The sequence below is a fragment of the Molossus molossus genome, unplaced genomic scaffold, assembly GCF_014108415.1.
Source record: "Molossus molossus isolate mMolMol1 unplaced genomic scaffold, mMolMol1.p scaffold_m16_p_7, whole genome shotgun sequence".
NCBI classification, from domain to species: Eukaryota; Metazoa; Chordata; class Mammalia; order Chiroptera; family Molossidae; genus Molossus; species Molossus molossus.
This window is the reverse complement of record NW_023425401.1, coordinates 93382888-93408830: the sequence shown is the minus strand read 5'-3', so window position 1 is coordinate 93408830 and position 25943 is coordinate 93382888. Positions and strand designations below refer to the sequence as shown.

Sequence of the window (25943 nt, the reverse complement as noted above, 5' to 3'; positions counted from 1 at the left end):
GCCGGTTTGGCTCTGTGGTTAGAACGTCGGCCCTTTGGGCCACGGGTTCAATTCCTGGTCAAGGGCACATACCTGGGTTACAGGTTCCATCCCTAGCCCCAGTCGGGGTCATGTGGGAGGCAACCAATCAATGTGTCTCTCTCACATCAATGTTTCTCTCTCTCTCCCCCTTTCTACTCGTCTAAGAAAGTTAATGGAAAAATACCCTTGGTGAAGACTAACCCAAAAAAGGAGGGTCTTTCCCAGAATCTGTGGGCCGGGGGCGCCTATCAGGGCTTTTTTATCCTTTCCACACTGAAAGGGAACTCCTATACCCACCCCGGCCCACCACCAAGACTGGGTCTCTCCTTCACCAAGAAAAATTTCAGCTTTGAAATTAGTAACGAGAAGCTGAGACCTGAATCTATAAGAAATGTGAGCTAAAGAATGAAGTACCCAGCCCTGGCCGGTTTGGTTCAGCGGTTAGAGTGTCAGCCTGCGGTCCAGAGAGACCCGGGTTCGGTTCCCGCTAAGGGCGCGTACTTTAGTTGCGGTTTGTCCATGGCTCTGGTTGGGTCATGTGGGTGGCAGCCACTCGATGTGTCCCTTTCACGTCGATGTTTCTCTCTCTCTCTCTCTTCCTTTCTCTCCCTCCCACTCTATCTGAACAAAAAGTGAAAAAATGTCCTCGGGTAAGGATCAAAACAACAAACAAAAATTAAAAAAAAAAGAATGAAGTACCCAGAATTCCAGGCAAGATAGAATTCACTTCCCACCCTTTCTTCCAGAGAAAGCCACCGATGTACAGAAAATCTAAACCCCTAATGGAAGCAAATGTCGAAAGAGAAATCATATGGCACATGAGCCGAGACTTGATAGAGCAACCAGGAAGGAGTGTCGCTGGTTTGAGTGCCCAGTTTTTATAGCCAGCATACCAGGAATGGAAAGGCAAAGGCAGTGATGGAACCAGACGACACCTCGCCTAATGCTTGGAACGATCTAGTTGCTTAAATATGATTTGTTGAATAAATGAACTCAAAAGTCCCTTTCTTGCTCTAAAATGCTTCTCTACTAAGATGAAGGAGCATGTCCTGGCCAGTTTGGTTCAGAGGTTAGACCACTGGCCCGCAGACTGAAGGGTCTTGGGTTCAACTCCCAGTCAAGGGCACATGGCTAGGTTGTAGGTTCCATCCCTGCCCCAATCGGGGTCATGCGGGAAGCAACCAATCAATGCTTCTCTCTCACATTGCTGTTTCTCGCTCTCTCTTTCTCTCCCTCCCTCCCTCCCTCCCTCCCATCCACTCCACCTAAAAATCAATGAAAAATATCCTCGGGTGAGGATTAACAACAACAAAAAAGATGAGGGAGCTGACACATGCCACAATATGGATAAACCTTGAAAACTATGCAAGTGAACTAAGCCAGTCACAAAAGGACAAATACTGTCTTTCCTTTTATATGTGATACCTAGAATAGGCAAATTCAGAGAGACAGAAGTGGACTAGAGGTTACTAGGGGCTGCAGGGAGGAAGAACGGGGAGTTACTGCTCAACAGGCACAGAGCTTCCATTTGGGATGATGAAAAAGTTCTGGAGATGGATAGTGGTGATAATTGTACAACACTGTAAGTGTACTTTATGCCACTGAATTGTGCACCTAAAATGGTTAAAATGGTCAATGCTATGATATGTGTATTTTACCACATCTTTTTAATGCTGAAAGGATGTTGGGAGCATTTTGCTAAGGATGGATTTTTTTAAAAGATGAAGGGGTATAGCTCAGTGGTTTGCTGTATTTTAGGGCACCATAAATTGAAGAAATAATTCTCCTAAATTGAGATTAGAAAAAGGAATAATCACTCCCCCACTTTGTTTCAAACTAGAGAGCCTTTATTGGTGTTTGTTCCTCCAGAGCCCTAATAGGGATGGTCTCGAACATGCTCCATGATCGTCATCAAGCCAAGCCAGGTCTCTTCGGCTGTGGGTAAGATCTGCTTGGCAGGCAGGAGGAAACCGTATCGACCCGTGTCTCTCAGTTCAAAGGCAAATGAGTATTTGATGCCGGAGTCATAGGCCCAGTCAATGCTTCCTCCACTGGCTTGGTCTGAAAGGCAAGTAAAAATAAAGGCTGGTTGTGCTATACCCACTGGCTTCTCACAGCTATGTAACCTCTAAGTTCTACCATTATTAAAAAGATAAGTTAGGCCCCTATCTGCAAGGGCCTTGAGAACAGGGATAGCTTAGTAGGGGGTCATGCTTATGAAAAAAATACAAGATTAATTTGAAAAGCAAAAGGTGTAATGTAAATGGACACCATACTTAGCCTTCCTCTGGTGTTCTTAGGAGGCTCTGGCTTCACCCACCCACTTGGAATCCTGCCTGCTCTCCTAATTGGCATCTTCTACAACTTAGGGAGGCCACCCCACTTCCTTCTTTAGAAAAGTGCTGCTTGTAGATATTGTTTTCTCTAGAGAGAAAGGCGGGATTACAAATAGAAGGGGAAATGTGGTCCCTGCCCTCGGGATTTTCAGCAGAAAGGTGGAACAGGCCTTGTTCTGATATCAAATAACGTGCCCGGTACCTCTGCGTGATGTGCTCACCCAACAGAGCGATGCACACCTGTTAGGGTGGGGCCATGACAAGACAGATGATGAAGGACGGTGGCATTAGCCTACAAAGACTTGGGGCAATCATGACTCAGAAAACGGAGTCATGGACCATCTCTGAGGCCCCACCCAGGGATGACAGGTAGAGGTCAAATGAAGGAGATGGCTGAGGCTGGTAAATAACAAATACCAAATGGCTCCTGACTGGAATTGAACTTTCCTGGGTACCAGAATTACTAACTTATGCCTTTGCTGTGGCTACATGACACCGCCAATCCCACTAAGAAGCCTACAGTGGACGGAAGGCTAGCTTCAGATTGAATTCTGAGTCTGCAAAACATTAGCTGGGTGACCTGAAGCACGTATTTACCTCACTGAGTCCAAAATGCTTCATCCATCAAATGGGGGTAACAATACTACTTATTTCACAGAGCAATGAGAATTAAATATAATGTTCACGACTCCAACACTTGTTGAATGCTTACTAAATGTGATAGGCACTATGCTTAATTGGTTCATTTAATCACCCCTTGAATCAAAAATATTAGTATTATTTCCATTTTACAGATGAGAAAACTGAGGTTCAGAGAGACTAAGTGAAGAAGCTAGGATAATGCACGCAGAGTAGGCATTCAATAAATGTCAGTTATTGTTATAACTATGATTATTAATAAATGCCTAGGATCCTACTTTAAAAGTTGGGCCACATTAAAGATAAGAGGTATTTAGAGGACAGCAGTTCACCAGGAAACTAACAAGGAACGTTTATATAGCGCCTTAGAGTTAGTGAACACTTTTAATCTACATTCTACCTTTTGAGCCTCTCAACAACCCATTTCACAGATGAAGAAACCAAGGGAGGCCCTGGCTAGTGTAACTCAGTGATTAGAGCATCTCCCCATGCACCGAAGGGTCTCGGGTTCGATTCCCAGTCAAGGGCACATACCTGGGTTGCAGGTTCAATACCCAGCCCCAGGGTACATGGGGGAGGCAACCAATCAATGTGTCTCATATTGATGTTTCTCTCTCTTTCTCTCTTTCCCTCCTTCTCTCCCTTCCTTCTACTCTCTCTAGAAATCAATGGAAAAATATCCTTGGGTGAAGATAAACAAAACCAAATTAAATGAAAATACCCAGCCGGTGTGGCTCAGTGGATGGAGCATTGTCCCATAGACTGAGAGGTCCCAGTTCCATTCCCAGTCAGAGCACATGCCAGGGTTTCGGGCTTGATCCCCAGTGAGGGGCGTGTAGGAAGCAGCAGCCAATCAAGGTTTCACTCTCACATCAATGTTTCTATCTCTCACTCCCTTCCTCTCTCTCTAAATATCAATAAAACATAATTTAAAAAATAGAAATTTAATTTAAAATTGAATAAATAAAATTAAGAGAAACCAAGGGAGGATGAGTGACCTACCCAAGGTTATTTAGTGAAGCTGTAACTCAAACCCAGGCCTCTGTCCCCAAGGTCTGTGTTTTTCCCCCTACACCTCCCTGAGAAAGAACTCAAGTAACAACTCCTCCTGGACCAAAACCTACGGTGGTGCTGCTCCTCCCAGCCCTCTCCAAGGGAGAAATCGCCCAGGGCACGTCTCACCCACCACAGAAGTCCAGCCACCGCGTGGGTGGAGGGAAGCAGGTGCTCAGCTCACAGCTGCACACCAGGCTGGGGCAGGAGGCAGAAAGTCCTTACTTGGGACTAGCTCCTAGAGGCAATGCTTGTCCAAGCTGGAATGAGGCCAGGATCAAAGATAACAGAGTCAGCTCTGGGCAGAGATGTAGCCAGAACTTGCTTGACCACTAATGGTCAGGTTCCAAAAAAACTCAGACAGCAAATCCTATACTTGTCTGATATTTGCTTACTAAAAATGTCTTCAATATCTGTGACCTTACCAAGAAAAGCATACTAGACCCCAGCCTTCCAAGGTCTACTTTACTTGTAAATACCTCAGCCAAGGAGAGGGGAAATTAGATTCCTTGTAATAATATGGCCGAGGCCCCATTTGAGGGTCTCAGGGGCATATGATGCCATCCCGCTGACATTCCGAGCTCCGGCCTCCACTCAGAAGCTGCCAACCAGAGAAAACTTGCTTTCCTCAGCCTTAAGCGGCCATGATGACCTTCCTTCCTACTGCCACCATTCACAAGGCCCTCCTCCCTGGAGGTTCCCCTGCCAAGGGGGAGGACAGTCTCACGTGGGAAGTGGTTTAGAAGGTCTGGGCAATTGTAAGCAAATCAATCTTCCCCAAGAATAGCCTAAGAAACATGTAACAAGAGCTCCAAAGCTGTTCATTCCATTTGACTTGGAGCTCTGGCCTTGGAAATCCATACCAAAGAGATCTAAAAGAGAAAGGAGTTGCACCAACATGTTCCTAGTAGCATTGTTTAGCAATAACTTGAAACAATCCAAAGGCCCAGGAACTGGGATATAGCATTATAATGGAGTAACAAATACCTAGAGTGGAAAAACATAAAATTACACAGGAAATCATGTTAACTGAAAAAAAGCTAGACACAATAGAACACTGACATCGATTACAACTCATGGACCAGAAAGGGGTTGTAGGGAAAGTAGTCTCACAGTGTGATCTGATCGTAAATTCCTACCTGGGCAAGTCATGGGGATAGTCACGTCCCAGGCCTATGAAAGGCTTGTCTTTGCCTTAAGCAAGCCATGTCCACCATTCCTGTGCATCTAGGTTAACATACTTTGGAAATGCCCCTTCCAAACCCCTTCCTCTAAAGCATGACCACCCCCAAGAGAGCCAATAATCTAACTGTCCTGTTACCCGGCTGCACCTTGCTTTCTCTCACCCTTATGTCATCTTCCTTACTTCCCTCCTTAATCGCAAATGCATCAAAGAAACTGCAAACTGTTATTTTCTGAAGCATTTTTCTCAGTCTGTTGAGATTTTTGTTTTTCAAATTATAAGAGAAAGTTTATTTAGAAAGTCACAGAGGTAGAGAAGTGCCCTTGTTGCTTAGGAGAGAGAAAGGCATGGGTAACACATCTGGAGGGAGGGGCCTGGTGAGCTACTGAGATCTGTTGAGATCTGGCTTCCAGGTGTATCCTCTGTTTGGCTCAAATAAATTATTATATATATATATTTTTTTGTTATCCTCACCCGAGGACACTTTTTCATTCTTTGTTCAGATAGAGCAGGAGGGAGAGACAGAGAGAGAAACATCGATGTGAAAGGGACACATCGAGTGGCTGCCACCCGCACGACCAACCAGGGCCGGGGACAAACTGCAACCGAGGTACATGCCCTTAGCGGGAACCGAACCCGGGTCTCTCCGGACCGCAGGCCAACGCTCTAACCGCTGAGCCAAACCGGCCAGGGCTCAAATAAATTATTATAAAAGTTCTCTACAGGTTTGCCAGTTGTTATTTCAACAAACTAGATAAATATCTGTGTGTTCATTGAAAAAATCATTTAATGAAATTGAAACAAAATTAAAATGTTGGCTATTGGATACTTTTTTTTTTTTTTATCCTCACCCAAGGACATTTTTCCATTTTTTTGTTCAGATAGAGTGGGAGGGAGAGAGAGGAAGAAAGAGAAACATCGACGTGAAAGGGACACATCGAGTGGCTGCTACCGGCACAACCAACCAGGGCCAGGGACAAACTGCAACCGAGGTACGTGCCCTTAGTGGGAACCGAACCCGGGTCTCTACGGACCGCAGGCCGACACTCTCACCGCTGAGCCAAACTGGCCAGGGCTGGATTCTTTTTTTATAAAGTTTTTAAATGCATCAGAATAGAAAAAAAGGCCCTGGCCGGTTTTGCTCAGTGGTTAGAGCGTCGGCCTGCGGTCCAAAGAGACCCGGGTTCGGTTCCCACTAAGGGCACGTACCTCGGTTGCAGTTTGTCCCTGGCCCTGGTTGGTTGTGCCGGTAGCAGCCACTCGATGTGTCCCTTTCACGTCGATGTTTCTCTCTCTCTCTCTTCCTCTCTCCCCCCCCCCCCCACTCTACCTGAACAAAAAATGGAAAAATGTCCTCGGATGAGGGTAAAAAAAAAAAAAAGCATAAAAGAAAGGAAAAAAATCATAATCTGGAAAAAAAAAAAAAAAGAACTTCTGTGATCTGAAATATTATCAGATCAGTAGTTTCTGCATCTTCATTAACTCTGCTAGATAAGAAGAGTAAACTCCTCTGCTCTCCAGGACTCCATTTAAGAGAAACCCACAGGCCCAAAATGGCACCACTTGAGCTAAAAGCCCATGATATCAAACACAGATTTAAAACTTGATCTAACTGCAGTTTCGGTCTCTTCCAGGAATGGCATTTTATTTATTTTTTTATTTTTTTATTTTTTGTATCCTCACCTAAGAACATTTTTGCATTTATCTTCGAATAGAGAGGAAGGAAGAGAGAGAGAGAGAGACACATCGATGTGAGAGAGACACATGGAGTGGCTGCTACCCACACAACCCTAACCGGAGCCAGGGACAAACTGCAACCGAGGTACGTGCCCTTAGCGGGAACTGAACCCGGGACTCTCTGGTCCACGTGCCAACGCTCTAACCGCTGGGCCAAACTGGCCAGGGCAGGAGTGGCATGTTAAACAGATCAGTTTGGAATCTCCTGATCGACACTGATGAGGTAATCTGCCTGACAAGATCCCCCTGCCTCCTCTAGAGCAGCGGTTCTCAACCTGTGGGTCACAATCCCTTTGGGGGTCAAACGACCCTTTCACAGGGGTCTCCTAAGACCATCGGAAAACACATATTTCCGATGGCAATTCATAACAGTAGCAAAATTACAGTTATGAAGTAGCAACAAAAATAATTTTATGGTTGGGGGTCACCACATGAGGAACTGTATTAAAGGGCCGTGGGCTTAGGAAGATTGAGAACCACTGCCCTAAAGGAAGGTGTCCTTAGCCAGACCAGTGGTTGAGCATCGACCCATGCACCAGGAGGTCACCAGTTCGATTCCCTGTCAGGGCACATGCCCAGGTTGTGGGCCCAATCCCCAGTGGGGATATGCAGGAGGTGGCCAATCGATGTTCTCTCTCATTGACATTTCTGTCTCTCTCTCCCTCTCCCTTCCTCTCTCTCTCAAATCAATAAAGAAAAAAAAAAATTTTTTTTTTTTAAAGAAAGGTGTCCTTGCCTGAAATAATACACTCTTAACTTCTTAGTCCCACCTTCTTTCTTCCTAAAAAATCCTTCCATCCTATACAACCCCCAGAATGCCCTTTTAGTTGCTAGAGGAGATGCTGCCTGATTCATAAAGTGCTTAATAATCTCAATTAGATCTTCAAATTTACTGGGTTGCATTTTGTTTTTTTGTTTGTTTGTTTGTTTGTTTTATCCTCACCCGAGGATATTTTTTCCATTTTTTGTGCAGATAGAGTGGGAGGGAGAGAGAGGAAGGGAGAGAGAGAGAGAAACATCGACATGAAGGGACACATCGAGTGGTTGCCACCCGCACGACCAACCAGGGCCGTGGACAAACTGCAACCGAAGTACGTGCCCTTAGCGGGAACCGAACCCGGGTCTCTCCAGACCGTAGGCCGACGCTCTAACCGCTGAGCCAAACTGGCCAGGGCTGCATTTTGTTTTTAAATGACTCCCATTAAGAAAACCATGACTCACAAATGTTCATCCCCTCAGCTTTGCCCCACCCTCCTACGGATGTAGCTGCCTTCGCCCCCCGCACGTCTGCAGACTCCCTCCTCTTGTTCAAGCCTCATCTGCACACCTCTGCTTGTCCCCTCTTGCCCCTCTTCCCCCCCACTCTGGAACTGTATTACCTTGGTCATTTCTCTCTCTCCTGTATTTTTCACCAACTCCCTCTCTTAATCCTTCCCCAAAATAAATCTCTTCTCTCAAAAAAAAAAAAAAAGAAGAAGAAAAGGATCCTTGATTCCTCTCTCTCCTTCCCTTCACATCCGGGTTCCTCTAGAGGAGTCTACTCACCAGCCTCACCTCTCCCCATCCCTGTACGCTTCTGACTACTCTCACCACTCCTCTGGGACTGCTCAGTTTAAGGTCATCAATAAGCTAGTGTAGGGGTTCAGAATAAATTACCCCCAAATGTGCCTGTGTGGTATGCAGGTTGTTCTGAGCTTAGGTCAACCAGGACCCTGTGGGCTCCAAAGAAACTTCTGCCCTTTCCCACTTAACTACCTAGAAGAATCTGAATTGGGGGCCTTTCCCATAATTAGAGATTATCAGAGATACTCTTTTTTCTTTTTTTGACCGATCTATAGGGCAGAGTAAACTTCCCTCCCCTAGAGGAAGGTGTCCTTGCCTGAAATAACACACTCTTACCTTCATGGTCCCACCCTCTTTCCACCTGTGAAGTCCTTCCAGTTTGTACAGTCCCCAGAGTGCCCTTTTAGTTGCTAGATGGGATGCCGCTCAATTCATGAATCACTTTAAAAGGCAATTAGATCTTCAAATTTACTCAGTTGGCTTTTGTTTTTTAACACTAGCGATGAAAATCCAATGGTAAATATCCTGTCCTTGTAATATTTGGCCTTTCTGTGGCCTTTGTCACTGTCAAACACTGCCACCCTTCCAGCAACTTCTCCTCCCCGGTTCTGAAACACAGGGTTCTCTGCCTCCTCTCTGTCCAGCCCTGCTGTGTCTCTCTCCCTCGCTGTACCCTCTTTTTCTGCCTATCACTTTGCTCCCGTCCTCTGCCCAGGGCTCTTCCCACTCCAAATAATCTTGATCTTGCTCTCCTGTACCAACATCTCTCTGCCAACTACCCCTAAATCTCTGCAAAATCTTAGGGCCATGTAGCCCAAAGCCTGCAGGACATCTCCACTTGAAAACAACCCCAATATTTCCAGAGCTGAACTCAGTATCTTTCCAACCCCACTCCTACACCTTCCTGGATGCCTCCCTCAGTTAATGGTACCATTCAAATGGCACCAAAGGGTCTTGGGATCGAGTCTCAGTCAAGGGCATGGACCTGGGTTGCAGGTTCAATCCCCGGCCCCAGTCGGAGTGTATGCAGGAGGCAACCAATCTATGTGTAGGTCTCACATCAATGTTTCTCTACCTCTCCCCCTCATCCCTCCCTTCCATTCTCTCTAAAGTATCAGTGGAAATAATATCCTCAGATGAGAATTAACAACAACAACCAAAAAAAAAGGTGCAATTGATAAAAGTGATGACTTAGGACCAGGTCTTGAAAAAGGCCCGTTTTCAGGCACAGATTCCACATGATGAGAGTGAGGTGTAAGGATTGGGACAAGCAGAGCAGCGAGCACACAACTCCAAGATTTAGAAAGTTCTTTGTCCCAGATATCACATAGTAAACATGTCATGGAGGAGACCTAGCCTTGCTGAGGGAAACTGGATAAGGCTGGGTTTCATGCATGAAAGCATATCCATTTCACATTAGGGCATTTAAAGGCTTTGGCCCAAAGTCACGTGGTGCCTGCTATCTTGGTGGGTCATTTGTAAAAACACGTTAGATACTTACAGATGACTGAACAGATAGGTCCCACTTTGTAGTTGGTGCCGTGCAGTTTTTTCAGAGATTGGGTAGCCTTTTGGGCCACTTCATTCTATAGTAAGAGAACCAAAGAAAGGTGAGTGGACAACATTTGTCTCTTGGAAGAACAGGTACCCAATAGCAGAGCGCAGAATAGTACAGTCTGGTTAACTGAACTCTCTGGTTAATTGAGGATTAAGCACAACACCTTTGGTTTCAACCATTTTCACTGAGAAATAAGCACAATTCACTTTTGTTGGCTTTTAAAATACAACATGATCACTTCTCGGCCTTTTGGCTAAGATTAAGTGTAGCATCTGTTCTTGTTAGTTTAACATCTGATACATTCTCTATAAAAATAAAATAAAATAGCCATGGTCGGTTTGGCTCAGTGGTTAGAGTGTCGACCTGTGGACCAGAGAGACCCGGGTTTGGTTCCTACTAAGGGCACATACCTTGGTTGCAGTTTGTCCCCAGCCCCCATTGGAGTCGTGTGGGTGGCAACCACTCGATGTGTCTCTCTCACATCGATGTTTCTCTCTCATTCTTCCCCCCTATCTCCCTCCTGCTCTATCTGAAGATAAATGCGAAAATGTCCTCGGGTAAGGATTAAAAAAAATAAAAAATAATACAATAATAATAAAATACACCATGAAGACCCTCATGTTTATTTGATTCTCCAGATGTTTACATTAATAATGACCAGGGTCATTATTTTGCCACAAGCTCTTGTTCAGGGCTGTGGATGAAAACAGGGTGGGAGTAAGGGGGCTCAACAGAACATGTACTGACCCCAAGCTGTGCCCAGAAAGTTGATTTTTTTTTTTTTTTTTTTTTTTGCTAGATCCTTACATTGGTTTATTTCCCTATGGCTGTCTCTTTTTCCAAGAAGTAGAGCTCAGCAAAATATTTTCCATTATTTGAGGGTTCCAATTTTGACTGATTGAGGCTTTACTATTCTTGCTAGGGATAAATGTAAGTAAGGTCTTAAACTTGGGGCCAGGAAAACAACTGTGCAATTACCAGATGGGGGGAAACCTGGCTCGGTAGAATCCTCAGAGAGCCTGGGGGTTTCAGTTGTCAATAAGCCCAACATGAGTCAACAGGACAGTGCTGCCAATTAACTGACCCTCAGCCACATAAGCAGAAGTGCACAGTCTGGATGAGGGCAGTTATGGTCACGCTCTGCCGTGCTGGTTAACCCACAGCACAAGTTTTACATTCACTTCTGGGAGCTACTCTTGAAGAACACAGAAAAAAACAAAGCATGTTTAAAAAATAGCAACCTGAATGGTATGGAAACTTGGGACCATATTATGAGTGCTTGAAAGAACTGGTAGTATTTAGTAGAGATAAGAAAAAACCTAGGAGAAACAGGCTACTGGTCTTCAAGCAATGAATGGATTTGACTCTCAAAGAGAAATTAACTTGCTCCATGAAACCAGATGATAAATCAGGGCCGGTAGGTGAAAACCATAAGGAGGTGGTTTGGCTCTCTATAAGGAAGAATGCAAACAATCAAATATGCCCCAAATGGAATAGGCTCCTTGAAGCCAGGAAGCCATCCAGCTTATGTTCAAATCAGGGTTCTGCTCATCTAGATTAAGGTAATAGTAATTTCATGAATTCTAGTTCCCAAGGAAACTTAATTTAGGAAAGTCCATATCACAATCTTCTCGGTGGTGGACATATTATGCCTCATTCATCTTTATAACCAATCACTAGTGCACTCCCAGTATACTTGTCCACACAATGAATATTTGTGGCTAGGCTAAAATGAAGATTCAGAAACTCACCAGCTCATCAAAGTCATCTATCTTGGTACATTTATACCCATAGGGGAACATCAGCAGCTGGGAATAGCTGTGGAGGGTAATGAAGGCCTTGACTTTTCCATGACTCTTGATGAAGTCCACAATGGATTTCACTTCTACCTCAGAGTTAGCACTGGGTCCATGGTAGGAATCAGAGCAAGGGTTCTTGCTGGCTCCAGGTCCTGATGGGATACAGAAGAAGCCCAAAGAGAACAGTGAGCTTTAAGGAAACATTGTATGGAGGCAGTTACCAGACATCAAGAAATTTCTCCTCTGGAAATCAGAGCTAGAATGTCATAGTCAGGAAGCCTAACTGAAGTGAGTCTGGATGTATCTCTTCTTTAAAATATGGTCCTTCTATATGGCAGAAAGAACTATCCAATTAGATCATCTCCTCTCTATGGGAGTTGTTGGAAGAAAATTTAATATTTAATATTATAGATGGAATTCCTGCATCGGGTAGGAGTTGAGCAAGTTCATTTTCTGGGATCCCTTCCAATTCTTAGGGTCCAAGAGTACCCTTAATTCTACGCATCTGTACTTCTAAGTCATAAAGGAACCTCTGACACTTTCTACAGTGAGAAAAATCACAACTTTTTTGACAACAAGGAACATTTGGCCTTGATTTTCTCAGCAACTAGAGTTACTCACTGAAGTGGGTCCACTGTGGCCTGGCCAAAGCTATGAATGCTGGGATGGGTAGGGGCTGGGACTCCCCAGGGTCTCTAAGTGATATGGACAAAGGATAAATGTAGCCTATCACCCTTATTGTAGGATTGTTTTATAAGAACAACATTATTTTGCATCTGATACCTTGATTATTTTTTCCTACACTAAAAAAAAAAAAACTATTGTGCCCTGGCCAGTTTGGCTCAGCGGTTGAGTGTCGGCCTGCGGACCAGAGTCCTGGGTTTGGTTCCCGCTAGGGGCACGTACCACAAAAAATAAATAATAAACATTTAAAAAAAACTATTGTAAAATTGATTAATGAAAAAGTTGCCACTCATCTATCCTGTCACAATTCTCTAGCATGTTCTCTCTTGGTTCAATGAATCTCACTAATTTATTTGTCTTACAAATATTCCGTGATTTGCCTCTATGTTCCAGACACTGTGCTAGGTGTTGGCAAAACTCCACGAAAGAGATAGTTTCTCATCTCACTGCTATCATACCTAATAAGGAAAAATCAAACAATTTTCAATTCTGCGATCAGAGAAATCTGAGGAGTTTTAACCCATGCCAGAAAGCACGAAGGAGCGCCCCAAACACTCTACCGCTGAACTCCAATAATTACAGCTGCAAGTCAACAAAGCCGGAGCGGGGAGCTCATATTCTCCCTTTTGAATCTATTTTGAAAATCAATGTCTTAATCCTGTTTGTACTTTAGTTTTCTTTCTCGAAGCCTCCATGGATGATGTAATGCGGCTCCTGCGAACAGATCCTAACCCCCTCTAGCGGTGGGTCGCGGGCTGCCGCAGGCCTCTCGCCGTTGCGCAAGGTCTTGCTCCGGGGAGCGCAGCGGCCGAGCCGGCTGCAGCTTGTGGGAAGACCGAGAAGTGAGACAAAATACGTTAAATGCTGCTCCGAGCTCTATGACAGCACTGCGCGCCTGGGAAGGGAATTTAGTTAAGTGTTTTTCAAATAGGTTTTTAAATGGCTCGCCTCCTGAATGGGCTTAGCCGGCTGCCAGCCCTGCAGAGCCACGCGGAACGCAGGCTGGCCGAGCGCCCCTGCCCGCCCCGCAGGCCGGTGCCTGCGCTCACCTCCAAAGCCTGCGTCCCAGTTCCGGTTAGGGTCCACACCGACGCAGCGGCTCCCCGACACTGTGGACCGGGTCTTTCGCCACATACGATTCTTTAAAATCCAACCGAAGGAGAATATGGGGGGAAAAAGAAAAGAAAAAAAAAAAAAAAAGACGGTCATTCAGCCAGATGAGAAGGTCTTTTTAGAATTCTATTAATTTCCCCGGATCCCTTCCGAAGGCCCTTTGGAACTGCACCAATGTCCCTTGCCACCGGGGTGTGGAATGTACAGAGTTCTGCGTGGAGCCTCAGGGCCACAGAGAGAAGTGGGCATTTCCCCATCGCCTCAATGAAGACCTGCCAGGCCGTGATCCTAGAACACCAGTTCTATTCAGTGTCAACAACGGAAACAGGAACAGAAAGAGTGAGGAGAGAATATTTGGGGGCAACATAGGACTAAATTGGCTGATTTACTTTAGAACTCCTGAGGATTTTTTTTAATGCTCTAATATTTTTTATGAAACTCCAAGAGAAGGATACAGTGGGCGATATTTCCCAAACTTGAGTGCGTCACTTTTATTCATAGGGTATCTCATAAGATGAGTACTAGTATTTGTATGAGTTCCTTTTGAACACGCGTATGTACACGTTGAAAAACGCTATCCTTGTCAGATCTCTCCAGAAATAAACTGGAGGTTCTCACGCATTTTGAACATCTGTGGGGTCACAATTGCCACAATGGTGTTTTGTAATGAGATTTTTAAAGGAAAAGAAAAAAAAGAAGAACGGCATAACTCCTTTTAGTAATACTCCAGAGGATTTCTTCTACAGATTTTAAGTAAAATGTTAGATGTATTGTACTGCCTACCTAAATCCTACCACAAATCTAATTGTCAGCAGGTAATATCCGCCTCCTCTTTTCTATCAATCCTACCACAAAAACACAGAGATAATTGGAACAAATCTCCTAGGTGACTCACAGTGAACACTGAACTCTAATAGCCCAGCCTAACAGCTGAAATAAGGCTCTGACGGAGGCAATGTGTGAAGACATCATGTGCTGGAAAAAGAGGTGATTATAAATTCCACTGCATGCCTCAGTTCAGGGCCATTATTGAGAGATTAGGCATTCTATTTACGGTAAATCAAGGACAGAAAGATTACTTTTATTTTGTTTTCCAGGTTCCTACACATCTCCTTAGATGCTTGTTTTAAGAAGAGAAAAAGTCCAGGCTTACTTTGGTTTGAGAGAACACATATCCATCAGGGTTTGTGACTGGCAGCAGGAAGATATCCATTGTGTCCAAAATGGAAGTGATGGATGGATCATTTCCATAATCAGAGGCAATCTGAGCAGAGACAACAATATATATGTCAAGCACACCTTCCCTTTCACTGGGGAATACAGGATAGACTATTAAGGCAATGTGTTTTTTCCAAACATGAACTAGGTATCACTGCTGGTCAATTAAAGTCTCACAGGACTTCATCCAATCTCCTGCAGTGGTAATGCATTTCATATGTCAGCGTCCATACTTTTATTTCTGGTCAGAATTATTTACTTCTATTTAATAAAATCAGATATTACTTATCCATTTTCTCTCAAAAGCAGTAGAACTCTTCCTATCAATTCTGGTAGGCAATGGCATATATGTGGCTTATAGGGATCTATGAACCAAAGAAATGTTTGCTGTTTTCCTTAATCACCATGCAGGGTAGCTTTCCAAAAGAACTCACAACCAACATCAGATAACTTAAATATGTGGAGACTTTTCTAAAGATACAGAGAATCGGTAAAATTCCATTTGGGGAATTAAATTTCTACCTGCAATCAATTGCAGTAGAGTTGAAGTTTCTGCTGGATTAAAATTTACTCATTTCCTGTGCTCAGCCATCCTAAAGCATTATTATTCAACTGTTAAATATCCATTTCATAATACCCTAAAGGTAACCGCATTTTAATTGAAGGGGAAAATGTATCAGTCGGTATGCACGTGGTTGCACATGCTTGAATGATCTGATGTGGATTGATTTCCTTTGCTCATGAATTAACATTCTGATTTATAGCGTGTCACTTTTGAATTACTTAAGAAATACCAGACGAGGTCACACCCAGCCTGGTGTCCTGACTCTAATTCCAATGAACATGTGGAAGAGAGGTATTGCTACACCCTGACTTCAAAATCGGATTTGGAAAATTTTCAGAACCACCAAAAACCCTTACCTAATTCCGCTTTGGATCTGTAGGTCAAAGTAAACTCTTCTAGCACCTGTTCATATTTTCCATCTGAGCCCCTTTTGTGATTTTATAGATTTCTAACACGTCGTGCCTCAGCCCTGGGAATTCAAGACAGACAGCAAAGCAATTTTTCTCTTGTCTGTTCTTATGCTGAAATCTGACTCCTGGGGGTCTTTCTTTGCTACCCTCTCAGTCTCTTCTAGCTTGCTATTTCTTTTAACAGGCACACAGTGGCCCACCTGAGGGAGAGTGACAGGGTGCTGGCTGGAGCAATATCAAAAAAGGTTGAACGGATCTGTTTCCTGCCTATGTGACAAGAGAAGCCATTGGGCTGAGAGCGTCAGCTGTTAGGACTACAGGGACTGTTGTGTAGTTAGGTGGGGTCTGATCCCAAAAGACAAAATAATTGAGGAATTTTAGGCAAAATGACCTTGTTTGCTGTCCACAATGCAGTAGCTTGTGTAACCCACTCTCGCGCATGGATCCCAGCGTCTAGCCAGATGGCCGGCTTGTCTCCTCCGGTACTGAACTGCAAGAGAAGCGTGGAAATGTGAATGATCCACCGCTGTGGGCCCCAGTCCCCTGTCTTTTACCCTTGTCTGTCCCTCTTTCTGTACTTGATGTGATTGAGACAGAAGGAGGAGGTGTAGACAGTGATGCATCAATTAAGTCTTCTCACTTAACGTGATTTTTTTGGTCTCCTTCCTTTCGTTTAAATGTAAGCTTAAGTGCAGGATAATGAGAGCACAGACTTTTTCTTTTTCCTTGTTTGTAAAAAAAATCATTGCAAATAATGTAAATGACATGAAAATATGTTCATTGTGGGTTTGATTCCGGGTCAGGGCATATGCCTGGGTTGTGGGCTAGATCCCCAGTGGGGGGCATGCGGGAGGAAGCCAATCGAAGGTTCTCATCTATGTTTCTGTATCTCCCACTCCCTTCCTCTCTCTCTAAAATCAATAAAAACATTTTTTTAAAAAGAAAACAAAATATGTTCATTGCATGTTGTGAATTTTAAAAAACAGGTTACAGAATAGTATGATGCCATTTTTATTTTCTAAAAAGGCTAGTTGTACACACACAAACATATCAGCAAAAGGGAGAGGGAAAGAAAAACAGAAGGATACACAGCAATATGTTAATAGCTATTATTCCATAGTTGTGGAATTAGGAATGTGGGGATTTTTTTTTTTTTTTTTTGCTTTATTTCTCTACTTTCCAGTTTTATGCATTGACTGTGTTATTTTTGTAATAAAAATGCTCGTGATAACCTTTTGAGTCCTTCATAAAAACAGGATGGCAAGCTCTGGAGGCACTTTCCAGAGTTTAAATTTTATGATCTAAGTGACTCAGTTTTATTTGGAGCAGTGGCTTTGCCAACTGGATCAGTAAATGGGGAGGAAAAGATTATTTTCGCACCATCAACTTCTATCTCTGTGCAGCACTCTAAACATAGCAGATAAGGTAAATGAGAAATGCAAATCCTTGCTAAAAATTACATTTCACGGGTTTTGAGAGTTTTCGTTCAAAGTGTTCCCTGCCTTTTTCTCCAAAGGGTTCAAATGTAAAAAGCACGGAACTTTCAAAAACACCTAACATTCTCTACCACCAACCACCCGCAGAAGGGAAGGCCAGGAAAATTGGGGGGGAGGGGGCTGCGGTTTCCTGACGCAGCTGCAGGAGAAACAGGCAAGAGGAAATTTTTAAAAAGAAAGTAGTGAATATTAACAAATGTAGCCTAGCCCAGTGTCAATAAAGTAGGCAAACCACTCCTCTCCGGCCTGCTTTGAGAAAAACATTCTGGTGAAATCCATCTGTCTCAAGTCCCTTGGTTCTCAGCCATAACGTTTCCAAATTTAGCAGGGAGTTGTGACATTCTTTTTTTTTTTTTCCCCTTAAACTCTTTCTAGGAAATCTGGGAAAATAATTTGCACCCTTTTCAAGGCAAGGTTAAAAAACTTGGAATTTCCGCACTGAGTCTGTTAGAGGTTACAGGTTGGAACACCTAACATGTGCCCGATTTCTGGGCATTTGCCCTTTGCGATTTCGTCGCCTGCCCTCCTTTCGCACACCGCGGGAACTCCTGTTTTTAAATGCGGCTCTGGCTTTGGCGCTTTTTTTTTTTTTCCCCTAAATCGGTTTTTGAAAAAAAAGGGGGAGAGGGGGGCAAAAGAAAAGAGAAGGCGCAGAACTACTAGCTTGATTAATTGCAGACTAGCGCCGCTCTCCCCCACCCCTGCCCCCAGCCCCCTCGCTCGCTCGGCGGGCCACCCTCCCTCCGTTCCCATTGGCGCGTTGGTCTCGGGGTCCCCGCGCGGGAATCGATCAAGATGAGAGCATTAATTCACTGCGCAGACCTGTGTCAGTGCGCGCAGGAAGGGGAGCGGGGGGCGCGGGGCGGGGGGCGCGGGGCGGGGGCCGTTGGCCGGAGGTGGACACTCGGGACCGGCTGGGGGGCGCTGTGCGGGCCGAGGCCGGAGGGACAGCCAGCCCGGGCGCGCGGGCTGCCCGAAGCTGGGAGGAGAGCCCCGCTGCACATGGCTGTTTGTGTACCTTGAGCACGTTCATGGGCCGCTTTTCGAAAGAATAGCCAATAGTCACTTTGCTCACTAGTCCAGGGTGCTCGGCCACGAGGCTGTCCATTGCTTGGGAAATCTGGAATGTTTAAGAATAAACAGACATTTGCGAATGAACGCGCCGATGCCCCCTCGCGCCTTCTCGCCCCTTCCCGCAGGACCGCGTGCCCCGGGCGGGGCCGAGCCGGGGCTGGAGCCGGAGCCGGAGCCGGAGCCATTTTTCCTCGGCTTTGCTGGGAACAAAACAGCCCGTCTCGGGCTTGGCGCCGGCTTCCTCGGCCGGCCCTGCAGCGGGCCTTCCCCAGCCCTGCCGTCTCGCCCGTGCCCGCAGGAGAACACACGCGGCAGGGCCATCGGGGGAGGCGGATGTGGGGGCGAGGCGGCGCCACGGGACGCGGCGGGGCTCGTGCAGGCCGGGCACCGGGGTGGCCGCCGCCGCCCTTGTCGCCTCGACCTCGCCTCCTCCTTGCGAAGCTGATTGACATGCTGTGCAGCTGGGGCGCCCATGCTGTGTCCATTGCAGGGATGGAGACATGTCTGGGCGCGTCTGGAGAAGGAACAGCGTGAAGACAGCTTCTCCAGCTGTTGCCAGCATTTGCTCTCCGTGGGACACAGCAATGTGTGAGGGAGTGTGGTTGCCTTTCCTCCCGCGCGGCATCGACCCCCAGCCCCCCAGCCGAAGTCCTCAGGGGCCGCACGTTTTTCCAATTAAGGTTTTTGAGGGAGGTGGGAAGCCTGTGCTGTGTGTTATACCGGTTGTATGTTCTACCGGCGGTGTTGCTCCCTGTTCAGATACATGGATGTTTCTGGCAGTGACACAAATGAGGAGCAAGTCAGTTCGGGTCAGATTTTGCCCCCAGATGAGTTTAGGCTAGGTTTTGCCACCAAATAAATTAGGGGGGAAGCTTTGTCTTCAGAGTTCTTTGCATTTTGTAATTCCTAATGGGGGGGATCAGTACCTACCAGATACCCCCTTTCTGGCTCTTTACTACTCCCCCGCCTCTCCCCTTCAACCCTCAATCCCATGTTTTCATCCCCTTCCTTCTATCCCTCACCCCCAAATGAGTTAGTGCAAATAGACCGCAGTGGGTCTGACAAAAGTTTTGTCACAGAGACAAGTGCAACCCTGACCGGGTCCCCGGGTGTCAGTGTGTGACTGAGGTGGAAGAAGGGGACTTCTTCACTCTAGCAAAAGTCGTGAAAGACAGCAGAGACTGCGACTGTGGGGAATGGGAGCTTTGGGCAGATTGGGAGACCCTGCCCTTGGCTGGAAGTCAGAGGTGTCAAGGAGTCCCCTGAGTCTACCATCAATGACAGCCACAAAGCACAGCTCCCAAATGGCTTTGTAAGCAGCACAGGCCAGAAATCAGCAAGAGGGGCTTGAGCAGAGAGCACAGTAGGCTGTGTGTGTGCTCACTTAAGACGATCCTGGAGCCCTGGCCGGTTTGGCTCAGCGGTTAGAGCGTCGGCCTGCAGGCCGGAGAGACCCTGGTTCGGTTCCCGCTGGGGGCATGTACCTCGGTTGCAGTTTGTCCCCGGCCCTGGTTGGTCTTGCGGGTGGCAGCCACTCGATGTGTCCCTTTCACATCCATGTTTCTCTCTCTCTCTCTCTCTCTCTCTCTCTCTCCCTCCTGCTCTATCTGAACAAAGAATGAAAAAGTGTCCTCAGGTGAGGATAAAAAAAAAAAAAGACGCTCCTGGATGCTTCGAAAATAATGGGATGGCTGCTGGGATGGGCAGGTGGGTGTCAGGTCCTGCCTTCAGGCAGTGACAATACTGGGTGAGAAACCCTAAGGAAACTTGAAGTTAGGAAATATGAGAATAATTTCCATTAAATCACCAAGTGGAAGTGTAGGCTTTGTCATCTGAGAGAATGGCCCATCTCTCAAATGTTCTTTTTGAAACACCTACCTCTTCCAAGGTATGATAAGCCTCAAAGTTGAAGTTACCATTCCGTTCTCTTCTCTGATTAAACAACATTTCTTCATTCTCTTTGTCCAACAGAACCTAAGACAAACCAGTTATACCTGTGATTTGTTTATAGCAATGCATTTGCATCTACCATTGTGAAGGAAATGGTGACACTCAGGTCCCCAGTCCCAAACATTCCTGTCCTATAAGCTTTGGGGTCATGCCTTTCCCTTATTGTGGTGGCTCCCCGAAAGTGAATGGGACATTAATGGGGCTTCTGGCCAGCCAGATGCTACAAAATATAGGATGATGGTCAGTCCCATGGTTGTCTTGTGGCTCACCCTACCTCTCAGGGAACCCAGAGTGTATAGATGTAGATGTGAACCAAACCAACTCCATCTCTGTGTCTCTGTGCATTTTTAAGTTTCATGCTATGTCCTTTGAACAACTTCACAGTCCTCAGCAAGCATATCAAAGCTTTCTAATTGATGATTATCTGTGTTCCTTAAAATGTAACCATGAATATTTTTTGTTAGCAACATCCAGAATGACATGACAACTGAGATAAATATCAAACTGGCAAAAGTATCGATTATAAACAATCATCTATCACAGCAGTTGTCAACCTTTTTCATCTCGTGGCACATATAAACTAATTACTAACATCCTGTGACACACCAAAAATATATTGTTTGCCTCTCTGACCAAAAAATAGGTATAATTTTGATTCATTCACACTGGACAGCTATTGTTGTGTTGGCCGTTGTCATTTTTTTATTTGACAATCTAAGGGAAAAGAGGTCAGTGCTCCTGACTAAATACACAGGTATTGCATGTTTTAAAAATTCGTGCTGCACACCGGCTGAAAAATCGCTGATCTATCACAAACTGTCAGGAGGGATGGCCCCACGAGCTACTGCCTTCTTTGTCCCTTTATCCTGTCAATCATTAGTATCCATGTTATACTATAAAAAAAAGTATACACACACACAAAAGTACAGAAACGGGTCTGGTAGCGAAGAATAATTTGCACAAAACTGCTGGGCCATCTGTCTGTCTGCTCTGGCCCAATCTTCCTGGAAGTAAATTACCCTATAATAAATTCTGTTATAGTCTATGGCGTGGACTGCTTTGTCTTCGGTTCACACGGCCTAAGGTAACCTCCAATTAAAAACTAGATGAGTAACACCTTACTGTGACCTACTCTAACACCCACCAGTTTGCCTTTTATATGTCATGCCAGAGACTGTCTTTTGCCCTTTCCCATACATTTGCTATTACCATATCCCATCTGTGCCAAATGCAGAAGGGAGGACAGTGCCTCCCTACGCACTCTGCAGAGGTGGCCCAGACTGCAGGAAGGCCCTAATGGCACCCACAGGTCCCCTCCCTGGCAGAGGGTACCCAAGGATAGAAGGATGGTCTTTCAGTTCGAGTGGACCAGCAAGCCTCTGGAAGGATGGCCTGTGGGGTAATTACCTGAACATCGTCAATCATGATGGAATAAGCAATGTCCTGGGACTCCAAGAAAACTTTGACTGCCTGGACACTGACAAAGGGAACTCGGACATGGGCTGTCTCTCCTGGTATGGTGGGTGATTTCCAGAAATCAAGCTGAAAGGGATAAAAGGCCAAGGCAATAAGTGGATAATTCCAGGGAAAAGGACAGCTCAGCACTGATAGATTTCAAGAAAGAAGTTTATATCTACTTAACCTCAAGCCCACAAGACTAAAATCATTGTAGAATCACTATGATATTGCAAGAAGGGTTTTTAAATAGCCAAGCATCGGCACATGTGTTATAACCCCCCACCCCCACCCATGATTAGATATTAAAATGGGCAGAAGGAACAGATTATTTAAAACAATGGCAGTTTTTTAAACAGTTGACATTTAAGTGGTCTAATTGATTTTATAACAGAATGTTAATACTATAAATCATTTAGGAGGGAAATAATGCGTTAAAGGTGTTGGAAATTTTTCAAAGTAACTTCAATCTCTCTTCTCATTCTTACACTAAATCTGTAAGATAGAAAGATGGTTTATTCGTTCTCATTATACTGAATGGAAAAATGAGACACAGGAAACAGGTGACTTGCCCAATGTCACATAGTTGGGACAAGAGCCCAGGTTTTCTGCATCCCAGCTTCACGAGTTAGCTCTCCACACACTGTTAGAGAAGATGAGATACAGTCCAAAGGAAGAGCTCTCCATCATCGCGTCTGCGGAGTAGCCACTCTGGGGAACAGACACCCCCTCTAGGACAGATACCTGAAGATGTTGTTCAGCCTCCAGTTCCATCAGGGTTTCTATTTGTTCTTCATTCCTTGGTATGATCTCAAGAACTTGATCTCTAAAGAATATGAACCACAGGCATGACCTTAAAAGCAAAACCTGGACACTGTTTCCTGTTGCTTTCTGCTCCTCTTAGTCTCCACATGCCGGGAGGTTAATAATCTCTTTGACAATCAAGAAACTAACAAATAGTATACTGACCCACATCCCCAGAAGGAGCAGTTGATAGAATGGCTTTGCTTCCCCAAGGGTATGTTATCTAAATAATAATTAAGAGGTGTACCTGCTCCTAGCAGGAAGCATGACATTAAAGTTACCTTTCCTTTAGCTAATGATTATTCTCGAACAGCACCTGCTGCTCATAAAGAATTGGCTTTTAAAACTTGTCCGTTCTTGTTTTTCAGATATAAGGGTCTTTTTTTTTTTTTTAAGTGGAATAATTAGTTTAGTGCATGTAAGAGGAATTGAATTCACATCTGGGTAGATCAAGGGTGGGTTTTTTTGTTTTGTTTTGTTTTGTTTTGTTTTGTTTTGTTTTTGCTGTTGTTAAATGAAATGTATCAGAGTTCTATCACCAAACGCCAGTTATATAGCCCAAACTTGAGATACAGCTAGGGACAATTGGGATCCAGGGAAATCATGGTGTGCCTCTGTACACACACACACACACACACACACACACACACACACAATGGGGAATAAAGGATATCAAGAATGACTTGGCAGGAAAAAGAAGTTGCAAAACAAGCAAACACATCTTCAGAAAAAGTTGGGTAACAGCTGGATTTTTGTCACTCTTGGTAACAGCTGTATCTCCTCTATCTCTTTCTCCAAATAAGCTGATTTCTTGTGTCACTGCCCTACCCATGTGTACGGTGGGGAAGGGAGTGGTACAAAGAGTCATATACAGGGATAAGATCAGGTCTTCTGAAATCAAGTGCCAATGAACTCAACTGGAATACAGGTGATAGAATGAGGTCTTCAAGGCTCTCCTGCCTTCAAGTATTCACCTGCCAGAGATGGTCTGAAAATTCTTCCATTTCAGTGTCATTCCTTTTGATTAATACATAGACTCCCAGGAGTCCTCCTTTAAAATGGGAAGGCACTGGGAAAAGTAATACATTAAGCTAATATTTCCTGGTGTGTATACTAAGGAATGGTAGCCGTTTGAGTTGCTCAGTATTTTTTAAAAAGTGAGAAGTTTGATGATCAAAAATGCTGGATAGGCCCTGGCCGGTTTGGCTCAGCGGTTAGAGCGTCGGCCTGCAGTCCCGAGAGACCCGGGTTCGGTTCCCGCTAAGGGCATGTACCTCGGTTGCAGTTTGTCCCCGGCCCTGGTTGGTCGTGCGGGTGGCAGCCACTCGATGTGTCCCTTTCACATCGATGTTTCTCTCTCTCTTCCTCCCTCCCCCCCCCCACTCTACCTGAACAAAAAATGGAAAAATGTCCTCAGGTGAGGATAAAAAATAAAAAAATAAAAATGCTGGATAGATGCAGCAACCTAGATCCCCTCTCATAGATTTACAGGGCGTGCTAATTCAGTAAAAGAAGCTAGAAATCCAATAGTTTATTTAGCCCTCTGATTCCAAAGTTTATTTGACTATCCGCTTTGGGGGGCCAAATTTGTTTGACCACTTTGTTAGTTCTCTGGAATCCTCTTCGAGAAGTGCCACCTAAAGTCTTCAGAGAATCCTGGAACCATAGTACTTTGGAGCAAAGATGGATCTTACAAAACCATGAGTGTTGGAGTTGTGAAATCTGCTGTCCTAGTCTTCCCACTTCATGAGGCTCCGCTACCTGGTCACTAGATCTGAAGATGGGAAGACAATGGTTCACATGGAGATGAAGCCCAGGAAGGTAGAGAGGATGAGGCGGGGAATAACCCATCACTTACTGAGATGGCACTCAGATAAATGATCAAACAGCTTTATTTTCACTCATGTCTCTCATCCTTTATCCCGATCATCAGAGGGAAAAATGAGTGAGGACAGAGAGAAATACGGTATTCGAGGGGTTTTTTTTCCCCTTTAAATGTCATTTCTCTCTCTCTCTCTCTCTCTCTCTCTCTCTCTCTCTCTCCCTTTCTCTCATCACTCATTTCTGTTACTCCCACTATCTCCTCTCCAAATCTAAGAGAACTCTCTGAAAATGCTGAATACGTCCCCGTGATTCTGCCACAATCCAGTGAAAGACACCGTGAATCAAGTAAGCAAAATTCAAAATTCAAAAATATCAGAAAGTGTAACTTACCCCACAAATGTTTCTCGGCAGTAGATATGCCCCAAAAGGGCACCAAAAAACAGAATCAACCTCATGGTCACCGGTCTTCCCTGAGTCCAGAATTCAGTGTCAGTCCTGAAGTTATTTATAGGGAACATGACTGGGGCTGACCTGTCAGTAGTTGAAGAACTCAAGTGAATTGCCACATGGTAAAATTCCCACCTGCAGGTCAAATCCTCAAGGTTGTAGACAACCACCTGTGTGATATCACCAATTTGTACATTTTCCATCCTTCTGATGAGATAACAAACTCTAATGGAAAGAGCATACCAAGGGCAAATTACGTGTGCATAATTTAGAACATGAAGTGCCCCAAGCTCTACCCAATGATAGAAGCCAGATTAATAGACCTAGAGGTTGAAGTCCTTTCTGGGTCTTTGACCAAAAAAAAAAGACACAGCAACCAAAAAAAAAAAAAGACACAGCATTTATAGTAATTACTTGGGCATTCTGTCTATCACATTGCATTAGTTTGCTCATTCGTTTGTTGTTATAATGTTTACCCTGCAATCACTGGGTCCGCATCTGCGGGCTCTCCCTGTAGATGAGGCCCTGTCCAGTCCTCACTCTGTGTTAAAACTAAACAGAAGGCCTCTTAATATTCAATTTTGAACTGTCTCTAAAGTGATCCATCTGCATTTGTATCAAATTGATGTCTTTGTTTCCATTCTCCTTCCCCAAAATGAAAATGTCTTTCTGATTATGACAATAAAACTGCTTATAATTGAAAGTTTGGATAAAACGGAAGTGTTTTTATGTAATTGTCAGTAATTTCTACACCCCCCCCAAAAAAATCGTTTGGTGTATATCTCTCCAAATTTCTGTGTTTTAGAGCCTTTCCTTAAACAAAAATGATATCATATCATAGATTCTGATTTTTAAACACTTTTTAAAAAAATAAAGGTGATCTTTTTTTTTGTCTATAGCATAGATCTACATTAATCTGAATTTGCTCTTCATTGCAAAAGAAGAAAATACTCCTAGCTACTTTTAGGAATCATACTTTATTGCATTTTAGACATTCACATACATTATATTCAG

At 44.6% G+C, this 25943-nt stretch overlaps 1 protein-coding gene and 1 pseudogene across 1 annotated transcript; one reads left to right on the top strand and one right to left on the bottom strand.

Annotated features, from left to right (window-relative positions):
• Window positions 1-1850: 1850 nt before the first annotated feature.
• Window positions 1851-24956, bottom strand: CPA2 (carboxypeptidase A2). The gene is made up of 11 exons (XM_036246893.1): window positions 24873-24956; window positions 22599-22680; window positions 21807-21941; window positions 20328-20423; window positions 18394-18495; window positions 16271-16369; window positions 14840-14950; window positions 13623-13713; window positions 11842-12041; window positions 10034-10118; window positions 1851-2082 (listed from the first exon to the last, which is right to left on the bottom strand). Exons 1-11 carry the CDS (start codon window positions 24935-24937, stop codon window positions 1895-1897), a joined length of 1254 nt encoding a protein of 417 aa, XP_036102786.1. The 5' UTR covers window positions 24938-24956; the 3' UTR covers window positions 1851-1894.
• LOC118620629 lies at window positions 10324-10422 on the top strand (annotated as a pseudogene).
• Window positions 24957-25943: the final 987 nt, after the last annotated feature.